General features: G+C 38.9%; 1 protein-coding gene across 1 annotated transcript in view; it reads left to right on the plus strand.

The window, feature by feature from the left end:
- ODAD1 (outer dynein arm docking complex subunit 1) overlaps positions 1-18972 on the plus strand; it is a 152983-nt gene extending 134011 nt beyond the window's left edge. The window contains exon 15 of the mRNA XM_072110462.1: positions 18729-18972. Within this exon, the coding sequence (XP_071966563.1) occupies positions 18729-18812 (84 nt within the window). The 3' untranslated portion in view covers positions 18813-18972. The remainder of the gene's footprint in view (positions 1-18728) is intronic.
- Positions 18973-19580: the final 608 nt, after the last annotated feature.

Consider the following 19580-nt stretch of genomic DNA (forward strand, 5'->3'; position numbering starts at 1 on the left):
CAGACCTTCTGATGATATTAGGTCTAGAGTCCCTTTACTACTTATTATACCAGTGACCTATTTAAAATGTCTAACTTGCTGAGACTGAACATTCCTGGCTTCAAAACAAAGCTGACAACAGTAATGAAAGTATATCTAATCCTGTACCAAATCACTGAAAATATATATGATTAGTATATTCCGGCGTATAAGACGACCTGGTGTATAAGACGACCCCCCTACTTTCCTGTTTAAAATATAGATTTTAAGATATATTCACCGTATAAGACTACCCCTTTTCCAACGCATACAAAACACCGGTAAAAAAAAAATAAAAAAAAACAGATTTGAATTTAACATGGTCCTTTTTTTAATTTAAATTCTTATGACATGCAGGTATATAGCAGGAAAACTGTCGCTCATAAACATAAGGCATACAACAACAACATTACCATTACAGCACAGCCCCCAGTAGTATACAGCACTGCCCCCAGTAGTATACAGCACAGCCCCCAGTAGTATACAGCACAGCCCCCAGTAGTATACAGCACTGCCCCCAGTAGTATACAGCACAGCCCCCAGTAGTATACAGCACAGCCCCCAGTAGTATACAGCACAGCCCTCAGTAGTATACAGCACTGCCCCCAGTAGTATACAGCACTGCCCCCAGTAGTATACAGCACAACCCCCAGTAGTATACAGCACAACCCCAGTAGTATACAGCACTGCCCCCAGTAGTATACAGCACTGCCCCCAGTAGTATACAGCACAGCCCCCAGTAGTATACAGCACAGCCCCCAGTAGTATACAGCCCAGCCCAGCCCCCAGTAGTATACAGCCCAGCCCAGCCCAGCATTAAAAAAAAAAATAAAAACTTATATACTCACCCTCCGGTGGCCCCGGCAGGCGCCTAGTATGTCGCGCCTCTGCTGGGAAAAACATGGCGGCGCCCAGCAGAAGAAAGAAGACGGCGCGGAAGACTGAAGACGAGCTGCGCGGACATCGGGGCCAACGGAGGGTGAGTATGCGCCCCGATGTTTTTTTGAGGCTGCCGGCAGCTTTTTGAGGCTGCCGGCAGCCATCGCTGTGAAAACACCCGCAATCGGTGCTAGCAATATGCAGCAAAGACTTACCGGCTATGGAGAGGGCTCAGCCCATGAGCCCTCTCCATGCACCGGGACCCGACCGCCGCCGTATAAGACGATTACCGGCGTATAAGACTACCCCAGAGAAGACAGAAGATTTTTCTGTCTTCAAAAGTCGTCTTATACGCAGGAATATACGGTAAGTGTTTTAGGACACATAAATATATACATGAATTGTACAGAAATTGCATTGGATTATCTGTAGGCAAGAAAGAGATTCATTAAGTACCTACTCAAAATAGGTGTGAGTCCAATTATTATTATACCGAGAGATGCATCAATGATGTCTCCAAGTGCTGGATAATGAAAGATTAGATATAGTACCTATTTCAACATCTAAGTAATATAGAATATATCATTTGTAAGTTATTGGCTCCGGGATTTTCACTATCCCTAACACAAGGGTCTGCTAGAAGGGAGCTGAGGTGTAGTTCTCATCACAGCACTGTTTTTGGTAAAGCCTTGTGTTTGTTAAAAGCCAATGGGACAGTGCCCCTTTGTTGTATGAATTCAAGCCTTCATGACTAATGTGAGGGGGTATAAGCATCAAAAATAATATTTCACATAAAGAACAGTCATTGCAAATAGATGATTACATAGGATTGAAGCTAGCATTCATGTTCTGTCTGATAGAAGAGACAAGAGACACACAGGGAGTGGAATTTGTCATTGAGCAGGGTTCTTGCACCGATTTTTACAGTGTCTTAGGGGGTTTGTATATGTCATATTTATCCTAGTGGCCAAGACTGCTTGATAAATTTGGCTTATGTGGCACATTACATCTGGTCTACTACATCTGGTTTTGCTTAATAAATCTGGGGTAAGTAGGCTAAAGTGAAAAGTTTAACAGGTTGGCAAATGGCAGATGTTTTCACAATTGCACAGTTAAGACAGAGTTAACAGGAGGATTTATTAAAATTTTTATGCCAGTTTTCTGGCATGGCCAGGAATTGAGTCTATTTCCTGTCTTATGCCACCTCAACTCACTATTCAGCACCAGGAACGGGGAGCGGGTTATAAAGCAATTCTTGGCAGGCTGGACCTCATGTAGAAACTGAATTTAAAAAAAAAATTACAGGCTTGTACTGAATTTTAATTTTTTCCCTCTTTCGTCACCTCCATGCAAGAGGGCATGAAGGGGTGTGAGGGGGCACACCCAACAGTGGAGTAGGTCCATTCTAACCTTAACAGGCCCCAGGTTAAAGCAATTCTACACGAGACATTTCTATACCAGAGCTTCATGATACATCATCCCTCATGGCGGAGGAAATATCCATAGTGTTTCTAGTTTAAAGGGAAGCCCTGGAACACATATACAGCTTGTTGTGATACTGTACCTTTATGAGCATATGTAAGGTTTATTTTTGTATGAAGTTTTAATATGACATTTTTTCAACCAAACACCGTTTAAGCATTAACAATAAGAACATTTAAAACATTAAGTGTTAAATGAATTTACCGACTCCAGAGTTTTTGAGAACATTTCAAATATTAATGAGAAATCACCTGTTCTCTTATGTAGAAACCCACAAATTAGAAACAGGGTGAAAACTGTACATCTTTTTAGATCTTCCTTGTCAGGCTCCAAATTCCTTGGGATTATCTAGCATAACATTTTTAGCCTTGTAACTCATTTTATCCCTTTTAACAATTCACCCTGTCATAGGATATTAATGTGACAATGACACAGATGAGCTGGCTGATAAGCGTTATCTATCCATTTCCTTGTAGCCCTAGGAAAGCCCCCAGCATAATTCTTTCACAGCTTGATTATGTGATCCTGGCAATGCTGCAGCTGAATTTAGATTGTTCACCATTTTGTCACATAATGTAAAGTAATTTCAAAGCATGACTCAGAAGCCATGTATTAAAAAAAATATATTATAGTATTTGAATTATCTTTACAGACCACCATGGAGAGCGCATCAAAGTAAAACTGTATTTCAAGTCTGCTATAGCTCTTACTGTGACTGAAACAATTTCTTCTATGATCTCTCAGTGTGATTATAATTTTGTATGGCATTTTTGCATCAAATAAATCTTTGACGTCTCTGAAAAACAATTTGATCACTCACTTTAATACAATATATTCTGATACTACTTAATTGTTCAAAGAAATGCTCATCGATGGATAAATAATAGATGCGGGTCAGGAACTGTTTGACTCTTTACAATTAATTTTCTTAAAAGTGGCCTCTAATGACAATCACAGCCCCATTACCCTTTCAACATTTAAGAATAAAGCTAAGAAACCTAGTAGTGAGAGAACAAGAGGGAGAGAGATTCTTATAAAATGTATCATTTTATCCCCTACAGTAAATAAGTTGTATACCCCTGCCTTGGCTCTTCTGCTTTTGGGTTTCTGTTTTTGACTCCCCTCATTCCAAACACTTTTTTTTATTTACATAGCTGTACAGAGTCTTGTTATCTGCAGCACAAATTGTACTTCCTAGTATTTAATTTGCCATGCAATGTATAAGGAAGATGGAAAAAAAATTGTGATTCAGTTGTGCCATTTTCTTACAGATTTTGTTTTTTGGCATTCACTTTATGGTTTAAATGACAAATATGCTTCACTATTTGGGTCAGTAAGATTTCAAATGTATACTGTTTTTGTAGGATTTTAACCCCTTCCCACTTTTGCCATTTTAAAATTTCCTTTTTTCGCTCTCCACCATCAAAAATCTGTAACATTTGTTTTCATTTTTCTATGTATGCAGCTATATATGTTTTTATTATGCATACTTACTAGAGGGGGCATTTTATAGTCTATAGAGTGCTCTGGAAAGATGGAAAAAAATTGACATTGACAGTGATATTGACAAAAAAAATGCTTTTGCAGCATTTTCTTGTGGGCTTCATTTTTACACCTTTCACTGTATGCTCCAAATGACAACTCAGTTTTATTCTGTGGGTTGGTAGGATCAGGAGGATACCAAAGTTATATAAATTTTATAAATGATTTTTAAAAAATTTAAATCTTTTGCTATCACTTAAGGGGTCAACGCGCATGATTGGTGCCTTTTAAAATTATGAGAATGAGTCTAAGTGGCTACTCTAGCCCCTCTGAGATTTGGCTTTACAGGATGAGGATCAGCACTGAGATTACAACAGCACAAGTACTGAGCTCCATCCATTCTCTCACACACTTTTTGCTTTATTCATGCAATTAGGTCTGCTACATAATTTCACTCACATGAACAAACTCAGCACTGCTACTTCCATTCAATTTATCACACACATACCTCTTCTTCATACTCAGTTCCACTCACAACTTTATCTCTGTCTTCCCTGTCACTATCTCTGGCAGCATGAATAGGTTGCAGGACCTAAACGTAGTTGCAGTGACCTGCTTCTGACATCACTCCAGGTCCTGTAGTATTTGTCATGTCGGGGTGGCAGGTAGAGGGAGAGCAGTGCAGAGCCTCTAGGTTAGTGCTTCATCTGATCTTCTAGACAGCGGTCAAGAGGGTCTGGTGGTGCTCGATCCTCCTGCTCTTTGGACAATAAGATGAAGGCACATTTTAGTTAGATTTTTTTTTTTGCTAAATAGTGTGTCTTATGGTATGAAAACAGTGTATAGATAATTAGGAGCTCTGGCTAGTACAATGTTATCATCTAATGTGGTCATCTTTCCATTTATGTCAGTGGAGCTGATGCTTTTTCAGACATTCTTAGTATCATTTGTTTCTATGTAAAAGTTCTTTTTCAGGGATGTGACTACTGTGAGATGCACATCAATCTATTCAAACCTTTCCACCTTCTTCACTGCTGCCATGAGCCTTCCTGTGTGCATCTTATATAAATCAGGTGCTATGGTAATCAGGAATGAATGTTTTATGATTACACTTTACGTGCTTGGACTCAGGGATGGGTTTTCTACTAGGCCCATACTGACTCTTAAGCTTGTTATGGCAATCTGGAGGTAGGAGGAAGTGCAGCAGCTGTACTGATATTTCACTGATACTACTATAAATTAGGACCTGTGAACTGGGTATATATTAACCGTATAAATAATGACTGTAGCAGCATATTTTGGCTTTGCTGCAATTCTCCTGTTACTGCACATATCTTAGGAGCAGGTTGGTGTTTATGTGGAAGTGGAAGGGTCTTAGGGGTCTTTTATGCCAGCATGCCACAGAGATATTGAATGTACACTACGCAATTTTTCATGCTTAATTTTCTTTTTATACAGTATAAAGGCACATTACAAAAACTATATTACAGCTCCATAGAAGCAAGGTTTACAACACACAGAAACTTTCCTTTAGGGAAGAATATTTTTGCAATACAGTGCAGTGTGAAAGCACTATAAGGTGGCACGGCTCTTTAGTGTCACAATACAGGCTCTCACTGTGTACAAAGCCTAATTGTTAATAGAGTTTTGCTTAATATTATTAGCTTTGTGGCACCAGTAATATATTGCTGCCAATCAGTGTGTAGTACTGTCTGTGAAAATCAGACTCATTTGCAAATTTTAGCATTAGTCACTTACACTCACCGGCCACTTTATTAGGTACACCATGCTAGTAACGGGTTGGACCCCCTTTTGCCTTCAGAACTGTCTCAATTCTTCATGGCATAGATTCAACAAGGTGCTGGAAGCATTCCTCAGAGATTTTGGTCCATATTGACATGATGGCATCACACAGTTGCCGCAGATTTGTCGGCTGCACATCCATGATGCGAATCTCCCGTTCCACCACATCCCAAAGATGCTCTATTGGATTGAGATCTGGTGACTGTGGAGGCCATTTGAGTACAGTGAACTCATTGTCATGTTCAAGAAACCAGTCTGAGATGATTCCAGCTTTATGACATGGCGCATTATCCTGCTGAAAGTAGCCATCAGATGTTGGGTACATTGTGGTCATAAAGGGATGGACATGGTCAGCAACAATACTCAGGTAGGCTGTGGCGTTGCAACGATGCTCAATTGGTACCAAGGGGCCCAAAGAGTGCCAAGAAAATATTCCCCACACCATGACACCACTGCCACCAGCCTGAACCGTTGATACAAGGCAGGATGGATCCATGCTTTCATGTTGTTGATGCCAAATTCTGACCCTACCATCCAAATTTCACAGCAGAAATCGAGACTCATCAGACCAGGCAACGTTTTTCCAATCTTCTACTGTCCAATTTCGATGAGCTTGTGCAAATTGTAGCCTCAGTTTCCTGTTCTTAGCTGAAAGGAGTGGCACCCGGTGTGGTGTTCTGCTGCTGTAGCCCATCTGCCTCAAAGTTCGACGTTCAGAGATGCTCTTCTGCCTACCTTGGTTGTAACGGGTGGTGATTTGAGTCACTGTTTCCTTTCTATCAGCTCGAACCAGTCTGCCCATTCTCCTCTGACCTCTGGCATCAACAATTCATTTCCGCCCACAGAACTGCCACTCACTGGATGTTTTTTCTTTTTCGTACCATTCTCTGTAAACCCTAGAGATGGTTGTGCGTGAAAATCCCAGTAGATCAGCAGTTTCTGAAATAGTCAGACCAGCCCCTCTGGCACCAACAACCATGCCACGTTCAAAGGCACTCAAATCACCTTTCTTCCCCATACTGATGCTCGGTTTGAACTGCAGGAGATTGTCTTGACCATGTCTACATGCCTAAATGCACTGAGTTGCCGCCATGTGATTGGCTGATTAGAAATTAAGTGTTAACGAGCAGTTGGACAGGTGTACCTAATAAAGTGGCCGGTGAGTGTATGTCAGATGTCTGCACATCACCTTCTCAATCAGGGCATTATTTTTTTATTTTGACCACTATTCATTTATCTTTTGCTTTTGTAACGGAAAAGGCACCAAAAGTATAAATTCATTTATATTTAATTTGACTGAATGTAGGATACCTCTACTAGTTCTTGTGACACCAGAATACACTGAAGGTATTATGTAAATGTCCAGCTGGATGACAATTCAGAGTATTAAGAGAGATTCCATGTATTTCTACATTAGAGCAACCGCAAGTAAATAAGACTTGGGTGGGAACCAGGTCTATATCTGAAGAGATTGTTCAGAAGTTTAAAAACATGGCTGCTTCCATCCAAAAGCAGCACCTTTCCTGATCATTGGTAGTGTGCAGTGTTACAACTAAGCTCCATCCATATCTATACAGTGAGCTACAATACCGGCACGAACCATGGTCAAGGGTGGTGCTGTTTTTGCAAGAAAGCAACCCCTTTAATGATTTTGTGTGAATTTAGAATAGAACTTTTGGAGCAGAGTCAGTAATGAAAATGCTGACCAGAACTGCTGTGTCATTCTTGCCAAAAATAAATCATGCATGGTATATAATGTTTTTTTTTTCACTTTGTCAAACGTTTAAAGAAAGAGAATGTCATTAAGTACAGAGGTATGTTACTTGATATGGGGCAAAAATGTGACAAGATGCTAGTATAGTTTGTAAACAATCAAACGATATAAGGAAAGATTTATAAACATAGGGGGAGATTTATCATTAGGCAGGATTTTGCGCCGATGTCTATGTGTTAGACTGGCAGTTTTCCAACAGTCAGACTGACTGAATTTAAAGAGAAGAAAGCATACTTTTTTCTAGAATCTAATGAAGAAATGGATGTAGAAATATCATCTTCAGACGTTGAGGGCTCTGAACTTGAGAGTTCTCAGCAAAAACACGTAGAGGGGGCAGAGGTGGAAGGGGCAGGGGAAGAGGTAATCGAGGCAATCGTGGTTCTACTAATAGATATATGAATAGAATAAAACACTACACCATGACCTCCAAATGCCGAACATACGTCCCCAGAATTATCTACACACTTATCTACATCCTTACTACCCTTCTCTGCATCTTCCTCTCAGACAGTCCTTCCTATAATCACTATGGAACACAGACCAACATCGTGGTCGATAAATACGGCTCCCTTAACACTGCAACTCCATCCATTCCATTCCAAAATAGGGAACAAAAATGAAAAGCCACCACAAATTATAAATCTTTCCATACATACTTTGACAGGGACGGGAGGGTGATCCTTGAAAAGGGGTTGTCATTTGTCCCTACGACAAAGTTTAAATGCTTTGATTGAATTAAGGATCTTCATTTGTTTATCCGGAAAGTAAGATGGAAAAAGCTTTTCAAACATGTAAATATACGTAGATGTCAAGAATTGGGAATAGAAATAGAAGACTTAGAAAGTCTAGAGGACCATGAGTTTCTAGAAAGAATGGCCTGTGTGGAAGAAGGTATAGGTCCTTTTACGTCTTTAAGATTAAAAAGTAGAGCTTTACCAACACAAGAGGATGTCAACAACATAGACATATTTTTACAATGTGTTCAGAAGGCACTTGAAGATTTGGAACTATATCCAAAAACTCAGGTTCCCCATGATAAGATGCAAGCGTTATTAGACTTGGAGAATAACAAATCCCTTGTTTTAAAACCATCCGACAAGGGTGGTAATATTGTCCTAATAATTGTCGCTGAATACCGGATTATGTGTTTAAATATTCTACAGGATAGAGACTATTATGAAATAATAAAAGAAGACCCTACATTAACCCCTTAATGCCGAAGCCACTTTTCACCTTCCTGGCACGGCCCATTTTTTCAAATCTGCCCTGTGTCACTATAAATGGTTATGACTTTGAAATGCTTTAAGATATCCAAGTGATTTTAAAATTGTTGTCTCGTGACACTTTGTACTTCATGTTAGTTGAAAAATTTTGGTGGCATGTTTTGCATTTATTTATGAGAAAATCAAATAATTGGTGAAAATTTGGAAAAATACTTCAAAATGTTCTACTTTTTCCACGCATAGTTATAATCGCAAAAATACTTAATAACTAACATTCACTAAATATCTACTTTATGTGGACATGGTTTTTTATGCATACTCTTATTTTCGTAGGATGTTATGGGGCTTTGAACGCTAGGTGCGATGTTCACATTTTCATAAAAACGCTAAATCCTGATATTGAGGCACCTGCACATATTTCATGTCACTTAAAGTACCCCAATATAGAAATCATACCCCTCAACGTACGTAAAACAACTTTTATGAAGTTTGTTAACCCTTTAATTGTTTTACAGGGGTTAAAACAAAATCAGAAAGTAACATTTTTTTGGCTAAATTAATGTGTTTTTGAAAAAATGTACAAATTCTCAGTAGATAAAATACCAAACCGCACTACAAAATTTGATACTCAATCTCTCCCGATTATAACAATACCCCATATGTGGTGATAACCTACTATATGGACACAGGCCAGGGCATCGAAGGGAAGCTGTGCCATTCAGAGCAGATTATGCACATTGTCACATTTTATTGGCTGTACAATCTTTATTTTTTTGGCAACTTGGACATTTAAGGGCTTATTTTTTGTGACATGAGATGCACTTTACAAATATTTCATTTTAGTGGCTCATTAGCTTATTGATGAGATTTTATTAACCCATGAATGTATGAGGGAAAAGAAAATTGTCAATTTCGGTTTCCTTTTTTTTAATAACTTTTGGGGGTCGTACACCGTACACTAAAAATACTTTATTCTATAGATCACTATGATCACGGTGATACCTCATTTTTATAGTTTTTCATTTATTTTTACAATTTTACTGGAAAAAAACTCTTAGGGCTTATTTTTTTATGTATTGAGTTGTCCTTTTCAGTGGTACCATTTTGGCGCACATAAGTTTACTTTTTTTGATCACTTTTGCTGCGCATGCTCAGTGTGTTACAACCAGAAGGCAGGACCCAGCTCCCAGAAGAAGATTGCGCAGCCCCGGGAGGGGCTTACCGGGTGGGGGGGTCCGATTCTTGTTAAATGCCCCTTGTTAGGGGTTAACACACACGATCGGAGAAATCTCAGATCGCGGGTGTTAGAGGCGGGTGTCGGCTATAATATATAGCCGACACCCGCAGCTTCTGTATGCAGCCTACTGTATGCAGCTTCTGAACGGAGCCAGTGCCAGAATCTTGACGTAACACTACTGCAAATTGAGGGAACGCACCTCCCGTGATGCAGTACTATTACTTCAAATGTCGGTATGGGGTCAAACTATAGAGATACCTTAGAGATGCTACTCAAACAGGCAAAAAGGGAACGCCTGATAGAGTTTAAATTTCTGTTGCCCAACTAACCACAGGTGGCTACTTTTTGTGGACTACCGAAAGTCAATAAGGGGTATCCCCCTTTGAAATGTAGACCCATCGTCTCAGGGGTGGATAGTCTTTCACAAAACATAGGCATCTATATGTATCAAATTCTGCGTGGTTTCGTCTCTGCTATACCCTCATTTATGCGTGATACCACTGACCTTTTGAACAAAATTGAGGATATACAAATAGGGGAACATATGTGGTTGGCTAGCATTGATGTGGGAGCCTTATATAGCTCAATACCACATAGTGCAGGCCTGTTTGCTATATCAAGCTTTCTAGATACCAGATCAAGGCTCTACATGAAGCATAATAAATTTGTTTCAGACCTCATGGAGTTTGTACTTACGCACAATTATTTTGTATTTGACTCCAAGGGCTGGTGGGAGAACAAGATTGTATTTTTAGAAAGCATGGTTAAGTTGTCTGAACACATTGTGTTTTGGACACAATATATTGACGATGTATTCGTAATCTGGTCCTGTACATGTGGGGAATTTACACGTTTTATGAACTACCTTAATGTAATTGAAATTGGGCTTAAATTTACCTCAGAAATTCATAAAACAGGATGAAAGATAACACTATCTCAACCACATTGTTTTGCAAGAAAACAGCGGGCAACAATCTCTTGCACTGGAAGAGATCCCCTCTACCCATATGATGGGGAATTCGATATGAAAGAGATATGAAAAGATAAGACATATCTTTGAGAAGTATTGGGTCCTACTTTCAACAGACCTGGATCTAAAAGATATACTTCCCGATAGACCAACAATTAGATATCGCAGGGGTAGAAATATCCGGGATAGGATCATTAGGAGCCATTTTACTCCAAAATCTACACATGATACCTGGTTGACAAATAGACAAGGACATTCAAATGCAGAAAATGTAAAGCCTGAAAATGGGTAAAAAGATGCTCCACCTTTCAGGACACCAACTCGGGTAGCATTTATAAAGCAAGAAATTTAGCAAATTGTCGTACTCCCCAGGTAGTATATCTCTGCACTTGTAAATGTGGTATGAGATGTGTAGGGAAAACAATATGCGAGTTTAAGACCCGTATCTTGGAACACATAGGAGATATATCAAACACACGCAATAAACCATTGGCAAAACATGTAACTGACCATCATGGTTGAAATAGTAGATGCATTGAATTTCTAGTATTAGAGGTGGTACCTGTCTCCATTCGCAGAGGAGACTGTGATAAAAAACTATTACAAAAAGAAACTGAATAGATTTACCACTTAAAGACAGTCTCTCCCATGGGCCTTAATGAACAACTAGCGTATTCTGCATTCATTAAGCCATATTTTTGGTCCGCCTTCTTTTCTCTTCTCTTTATATTTTTTGGGGGAAAATATTTTTTTTGTAGAATAATTAATTGTTGGAAGTACTTCAAAGACCAGAGAGTACCCACCCCAAGTATTGTTCTTTGAGAATTTCTTAATTAAAAAAGAAATCCCCACCCCCTTTTCTTTCTTTTGCTCTCTATCATTACTTTATACTGTTCTGTTGTGTACCCAATAACTATACCACGATGCTTGGTGGGAGCCCTCCATGGTCCACCTTAAGTCCTGGGAGTATCTGAGTACCAGGAATTATATAATTAAGTCACCGGGAAATGTGACTGCTATAGGTGAAGTCAGGTGGTCCTTGGATTGGTTCTTCACCAACCATAATGTGGTCCTCAGGCTACAGAAGTTATAATCATGAACAGTATACAGCATATTACCTTTTCTTTATATTTTAATGGCTATTAAAATATACCTCCCTCAATAGGAGGTGGGGATGCGCATGCCGGCCGCCTAAGATTTAAAGGGCCAGTGCACCAATGCTGGCTGACAGCCTTCCAAGTTAAATTCCCAGCCCCTTCCTGTGTCCCCTGCTGCATCTTCGTGCCTTGTGCCTTAGAGAAAGCTTGTTCCCTACATCCTCTGTGTTCATAGTGATTTCCGGCTGTGACTTCAATTTCTTTCCTGACTTTGCTCCTGTGCTGCCTGTCCTGACCTTCCGCTAAGTCCCCGACTATGATCCCGTGCTGCCTGTCCTGACACCTGCCTGTCCCCTACTCTGTCTCAGCCTCACTACTCTGTACCTCGCCTCACCACTGCAGACAAAGTCGCGCCTGTGGAGCGATCTGGTGGTACCACACCAGAGAAAGTCCAACCTGCTTTGTGGCAAGCTCTGGTGAAAACCGGGTGTCACTTAGACTCTGCTCCCAGGAGTTGGCTTACGTCATCGTCCGCGGTGCTACAGTCGGTCCACTTCCTCTGGTGTCTGACAGTTATCTAATAATTATTATAAAAAGGAATCAGACCTTCCTGTAAAAAAGTTCCATTGATGATTTGCATACCAACCACAACCTAATGGACAAGAATTACACTATTTCTGGAATAAAAGCATACCCAAAATCAAATCAAAGAGGTTCAAGCTCAGGTTTGTTTACTCATCTCGATCTTGTTTTGTCAAATAATTTATTCTTTTTATTTAACATTGATTTTATTCAGTTTGTACAAGAACAGTGTTTACAATAAATTTACAGTAATTAACATACAAATAAATAGCACTGCTCAGTAGTCCGGATTTTAAATAATTTTTGCATCATTCCCATTTCCATACAGTTATGCTGGCAATCATTAATTTTCTATTTCCATGTGAAGATGGATTTGCATTCTTCTGTATTTCATCAACATACTCATTACCATACTGTTTTCTTCTGTGCATTTTCGTCTCTTGGTCTCTGACACTTTGATTGCTTGGTAAAGATAGAAGGTGGGCAGTTTTCTATTTTCAAAGTGAGTGAAGAGTTACCGGTTTCTGTTTATAATGTAAACAGTGTGAGAGTATCAGAGCAAACTAATTCCATGACCATATTCGCCCAGGCTTTGAACTAGGCTTCATTCTTATCATGAGGAATGTGTGCATTGATAATGTATATATACATTCATGAAACTTGAGTGTCTCAATATAAAAGCTTATTATCTACCCCCTCTTCAAAATAATTTACCTTCTGCTTGTGGTTTAGGAATATTTATGAGTACAACACTCCACTGATAGCGTACAAGTAGAAACATCCTATTCTGTCAGAGGTTTCCTTTCCATATTCTGGGTACAGTTTTATTGCTTTTCTTATTTTTTTATTTTACAGGAAGCACCAAGTTACTGTTTTCCTCACTGATTGAATGGCTTAGAGAGCTTCAATAGGGCATGTTACATTTTCATGTCTTCTTTAGCAACTTACAAAATGGTTTCTAAAATTGAAAAATGACACAAAAAATACAGGAGTTAACCCCTTAACGCTGAAGCCACTTTTCACCTTCCTGACTCGGCCCATTTTTTCAAATCTGCCCTGTGTCACTATAAGTGGTTATAACTTCGGAACGCTTTAACATATCCAAGTGATTTTGAAATTGTTTTCTCGTGACACTTTGTACTTCATGTTAGTTGAAAAATTTTGGTGGTATGTTTTGCATTTATTTATGAGAAAATCAGATATTTGGTGAAAATTTGGAAAAACTCTTGATTTTCGAACTTCAAAATGTTCTACTTTTTCCATACATAGTCATAATCGCAAAAATACTTAATAACTAACATTCACCGAATGTCTTCTTTATGCCTCCGTGGTTTTTTATACATACTCTTATTTTTGTAGGATGTTATGGGGCTTTGAACTTTAGGTGTGATTTTTCACATTTTCATAAAAAACGCAAAATCCTGCTATTGAGGGACGTGCTCTGGTTTAAAATCACTTTGAGAGGCCTAAATAAAAGTAATACCCCATAAATTACCCCATTATAGAAACTACACCCCTCAAAGTAAAACAACTTTTATGAAGTTTGTTAACCCTTTAATTGTTTTATAGGGGTTAAAACAAAATCAGATGCAATTTTGAAAGTGAAATTTTTTTGGCTAAATGAATGTGTTCTTCAAAAAATTTACACATTTTCAGTGGATAAAATACCAAAACACTCCACAAAATTTGATACCCAATCCCTCCTGTGTATAACAATACCCCAAATGTAGTGGTAACCTGCTGTATGGGCACATGCCAGGGCATCGAAGAGAAGCTGCGCCATTCAGAACAGATTATGCATTGTCACTTTTTATTGGCTATACAATCTTTATTTTTTTGGCAATTTGGACATATAAGGGCTTATTTTTTGCGACATGAGATGCACTTTACAAATACTTCATTTTAGTGGCTCATTAGCTTTTTGATGAGATTTTATTAACTCTTGAATGTATGGAGGAAAAGAAAATTGTCAATTTTGGTTTAATCTCTTTTTGTATGTTTTGGGGGTCGTACACCGTACACTAAAAATACTATATTATCTTTATTCTACAGATCACTATGATTACGGTGATACCTCATTTATATAGTTTTTCATTTATTTTTACAATTTTACTGGATAAAAACTAATATAGAGGAAATCTCATTTGTTTTTGCATCGCCATCTTTTCGGAGACGTAACTTTGATATTTTTTCGTTGACAGAGCTAGTTTAGGGCTTAGTTTTTTACGTATTGAGTTGTTTTTTTCAGTGGTACCATTTTGGCGCACATAACTTTTTTGATCACTTTTTAGAACAGTTTTGTGCAGAGATTTTATGAAAAATTTACATTTTAGGCGAGTTTTTCGGGTTTTGTTTTTACGGCGTTCACTTAATGTTTCTGAGTTATTGTACGGATTGTTATGGATGCGACGATACCAAATATGTGGGTTTTTTTGGCGATTTTGTGTTTTTCTCACTTTATTGCATGTGTGTATAGGCAGTGCCAGAAGGCAGGGACCCGGCTCCCGGAAGGAGGATCGCGCAGCCCTGGGCACTGGCGATCGGAGCAGCGGACCACCTTCCAGTAAGCACCGTGGGGGGGGGGGTCCGATTCCCTGTTAAATGCCCCTGATACGCCGCGGGTGTTAGAGGCAGGTGTCGGCTATAACATATAGCTGACACCCGCAGCTTCTGGCCAGAAGTTTGACGTAATAGTACTGCATTTTGCAGGAACGCACCTCCCGCCATGCAGTACTATTATGTCAAATGTCGGGAAGGGGTTAAATGGTTGCAATAACTATGAGTACATTTTTAATGTGAGTATATCATGTATAAAATGCTAAAAATATCTGTTTGATTGAATGAGGGTATATAGAAGATAAAATAGTCACACACACTTCTTTCTGGCAATGTGTAACGTCCGTGCCTGAACGTCGCTCTATCCGCAGTTGGTGGAATAGAGGCGTTTATTTGTGTGTGAACTGTGGCTTAATTCTTGTGTTTGGATTAACTGAGCCACACCCTGCTCCTTGCATTTATGTCCTGCCCAGCAAGGGTTACTAGCCTGATGGACAGTTCCCCCAGTGTGCTGCTGGAGGCGTGTCCGGAATCGGCTTTATATACCTGCCCATTCCCATCTTACCTTGCTGGTTATTTTTAGTCTGACCTGTGTTTATACCCGTTTGTTCTTGACCTGTCTCTGTTTGTCTGCCTGTATCTGATCTTTATATTACCTGCTTCACCTTGATCTTGACCTGACCTGTATATAACCCGTTTGATCTTGACCTGACCTGTGTATATACCGCCTGTACGTGTATCTGGATCTGACCTGTGATTATCTGCCTTAAGACCTGTCTTTTTCTGTTGTTTTGTTCTTGTTTCAGTCCTGTGTTTGTATTCTGTGCACCAGTGTGAACACTGGTCTATTCCTGCATTCCGGTTACCTGTTCAGTCTTGTGTTGGTTTCTGTGCGCCAGTGTGAACACTGGTCTATACCTGTATTTCCGTTATCTGTCCGCTCCACCATCCAGCAGCTGCCAGACGAAGTAAGTGTCCCCTGTCCTGTTGTAGGGTCACTCAGGGACCGTCAGTTATGTTCCTGATAGTGGGTTCTGCCTTATCAGGGCGGTTTATCTGCTTTAGGCAGGGCCTTAGCCTGCAGGGACATCGCAGGGTGAGTTCGCCACCACTTACCCAGTCTGACAGCTAGCGCCAAGCCTGGTTGCGGTTGCGCAGTTTGCTGGACATGTGCTGGCACAATGTCTAGGCATTTGTACTTTATGGATGCTACAATGAATGAATGAGTGATGATCCATGTTGATAAATCAGGGACACTTACTTATAGATGTAGGCACCAATAATCTTCTTATATTTGATATCCATGACCTCTTTCCTTCTAAATCAACCCCTTCAGGTTTAAGCCATTTTAGGGCCTTAGGACCAGGCCTGATTTCTTTAAATTTGCCCTGTGTAATTCCAGTAGGTTATACATTTGCAACTCTTTAATATATCAAGGGGATTGTTTTCTTGTCACACATTATACTTCAAGGTAAAAGAAAAATTTTGATCCTATCTTTTGGGTTTAGTTCTGAAAAAAATAAAATTTGGCAAAAATTTTTACATTTTTTTCATTTTCAAAGTTCTACATTTTCTGCTTTTCAAGCAGATAGTGACAGGACCCAAGTAACTTTATAACTAGCATTTCCAAAATGTTTGCTTTATGTTGGCACTTTTTCTAGGTTCAGAATTTTGGGTGCAATTTTTCTCATTTTTATGAAAATTGCTAAAACCCTTATTTAGAAGCACCTGCTCAGCTTTAAGTGAGAAACTACACCCCTCAATGTGTGAAAAAACAACTTGTTTTTGAAGTGTGTTAACCCTTTAGATGTTTCACAGGGGTTAAAACAAAATGGAGGTATAATTTACAAGCTGTAATTGTTTTTAGACCATACATTAATTTTGGCCAAAAATTAAACCGTCACAAAGCATTAAGTGATGGAAAATTCCACAAAGTTTGATACTCAATTTCTCCCGAGTATGAGGATGCCCCACACAGCCAGGCATAAAACAGAAGGAGGCACCATTCAAAGCACGTCTGCATTGTCATATTTTTAAGGCTATGAAATGTTTATTTTTTTGTAATTTGGACATATGGAGGATTATTTTATTTGGAGATGAGATCCACTTTTCAGGTACATCATTTACAGGGTGTTCAATAGCTAATAATGGTGGTTGAAAAAATTATTTAATTCTTGTTTATGGTTTTTAGCAAATTTTTTTCGGACGTTCAGCATACCACAAAAATAATGTGTTATCTTTATTATATGGGTGATCACGATTATGGTGATACCCCATTTATATAGCTTTTTTATGGTTAACTTGTAGAGTTACATCAGGGTGCGAGAAGGGGGTAACAGTTGTGTTACAGAAGCCATCTGTGTTCTGGCTTCACAGGCTGTTGTTACACTGCAGCAGCATGTGTCATGGTTCACCCTCTTCTTTGCACTTCCTGTAATCTCAATAGCAGTGAACACACATTGCAAGGGGGATATGCTACTTGCGTATGTGAATTTGCAGCCCGTTCATAACCTTTGTGGCTCATTGTCAGAATTTTTAAAATGATTTTAGAAGGAAGGAGACCATGGATAACAAATATAAGTAGATTACCACAATCTTTGTTTCTGTATCTATGAGTAAATGTCCCTGGTTTATCATGCTTGATTTTGATGGTAGATTTCCTTTAACTCAGTCAAAGGGGCATATTTCTCAGGGCCTCTGCGCCACATCAATGCTAAATTATTGTTAGCACTTGCAATTATTTTCTCCTCTCCACCACCTTCACACCAGCGGGGTGTGAGGGGGGCACGGCCGGTCGAGCAGCTGGGGCTTTACTGTCCCCGCCCCAGAGCATTTGTTGCTGCCGGCGACTTTTCATTTGTGAAAAGTCGCCGACTATGTTTAATTTTTTTATACTCCGCACAGCCGCCTGCCCCAATATGCACAAGCATATGATAAATATGCCCCAAGATTTAATGAACAAGATTTAAACCTGCAATGTATTTAATATTGTGTCCAAGTAACAAAAGTGCCCTTTACAATTGTACTTCTATCATGATCCATACATGGTTTTAGAATAAAGCCTTTTCCAGACCAAAGTATATTGAAAGAAAATATCCCTTTATGCATGAGGGGCATAAAAATGTATTCACACAGCATCAAGTTAACACATTTTGGGTTTACACTGGGATACTTTGAACTATATGCATAGAATATTACACACCAACCAAAAGACTGTCTATTCACTTAGAAACTACTTATACATTAAACTAGTCCTAAATTGCCCTGGTATAGCCCTGGGGTTGAAATTTTTGTTTGCTCTTTTTTAATTGAAGCCTAACCTTGGTTTTACCTTTTGGCTACTTATTAGCTGCACAGCCCTAGGTCATGTATTAACGTTTTATACCCAAAGGCCAACTAAGACATATAGTGACTAGTTAATAGAGGAGTATGTTCTTTTCCTGCGGACAACAGCAGTACTTTGGAATATTTTTAGTTCAATGAAAAAAGGTGCTAATATTCCTATATTTAGATCACTAAGGAAACTAAGTGGACATTACATTTACAGTATATTAATGTAAGAGCTGAAATAAGCAGCATTAGACCTACAACGAAATCACCTCATCATTTTATCTTTTCCTTATAGGTTTTGAAAAAAGAAATGAAAGCCAGCAGAAAAGGATTTCCTAGTGAAAGTTCACTTGCCAAGATGGCTACAACAAAGAAATAAGAACTGCTGAGAGGCTGTATATGTAATGCATATAGATGCCAGGATAATATGCATTGTTGTGACAGAATAAAGCTGAACAGGCAAATGTTTACTTGCTAGGGTTACTATAAAAGAATACTATGAAACGTACAAAAAACCTAATAAAATATTTTATCCTAAATGCTTACTTCCATCTTTATAAAAGAAAATTTCACAAGAACTGCTTCAATTGCTGTATTACATAACTCAATATTCATAAACTGCAATGCCATATGCCTTTCACTTTATAAAACTGGTGACAGAGGTGGCTTGGGTTCCCTTGTGGCACACAGTTCCCTTTAACGGCTTGGTGATTATTGCCACGTATTACATTTATTACAAAAACTGTCTAAATATGAGGCAATACAGTTTTGCAATATTGATGTTTTTATCGCTCCTTGAGATTTAAACCTGTAAGAGTTCACTGATTAACCACATTCGAGGAAAAAAACACATCAGGACTTTTGTGTAGGGATATTTTAACATGATGTTGTGCAGTGTTTGCATCTTGAATCCATATTAGAGAAAACTCATAGTCATTAAGTGATCAGGTAAGTCCTGGGAAAGTGCTAGCTATTTCCCTGATTTTCAAAGATTGCCGCTTTACCCTTGTTGTATCACTAATTGGAATATTATTGTACTTAACCAGTGCGTTGGTATACGGTTTGCAGTAATCACAGTTGTGACCAAAGGGGGTTCAAAACCACTTTGATATAATTTTGGTTTAAGAAAGGGAAAATTATTCTTTTT

This window comes from Engystomops pustulosus, chromosome 6, assembly GCF_040894005.1.
Source record: "Engystomops pustulosus chromosome 6, aEngPut4.maternal, whole genome shotgun sequence".
NCBI lineage: Eukaryota > Metazoa > Chordata > Amphibia > Anura > Leptodactylidae > Engystomops > Engystomops pustulosus.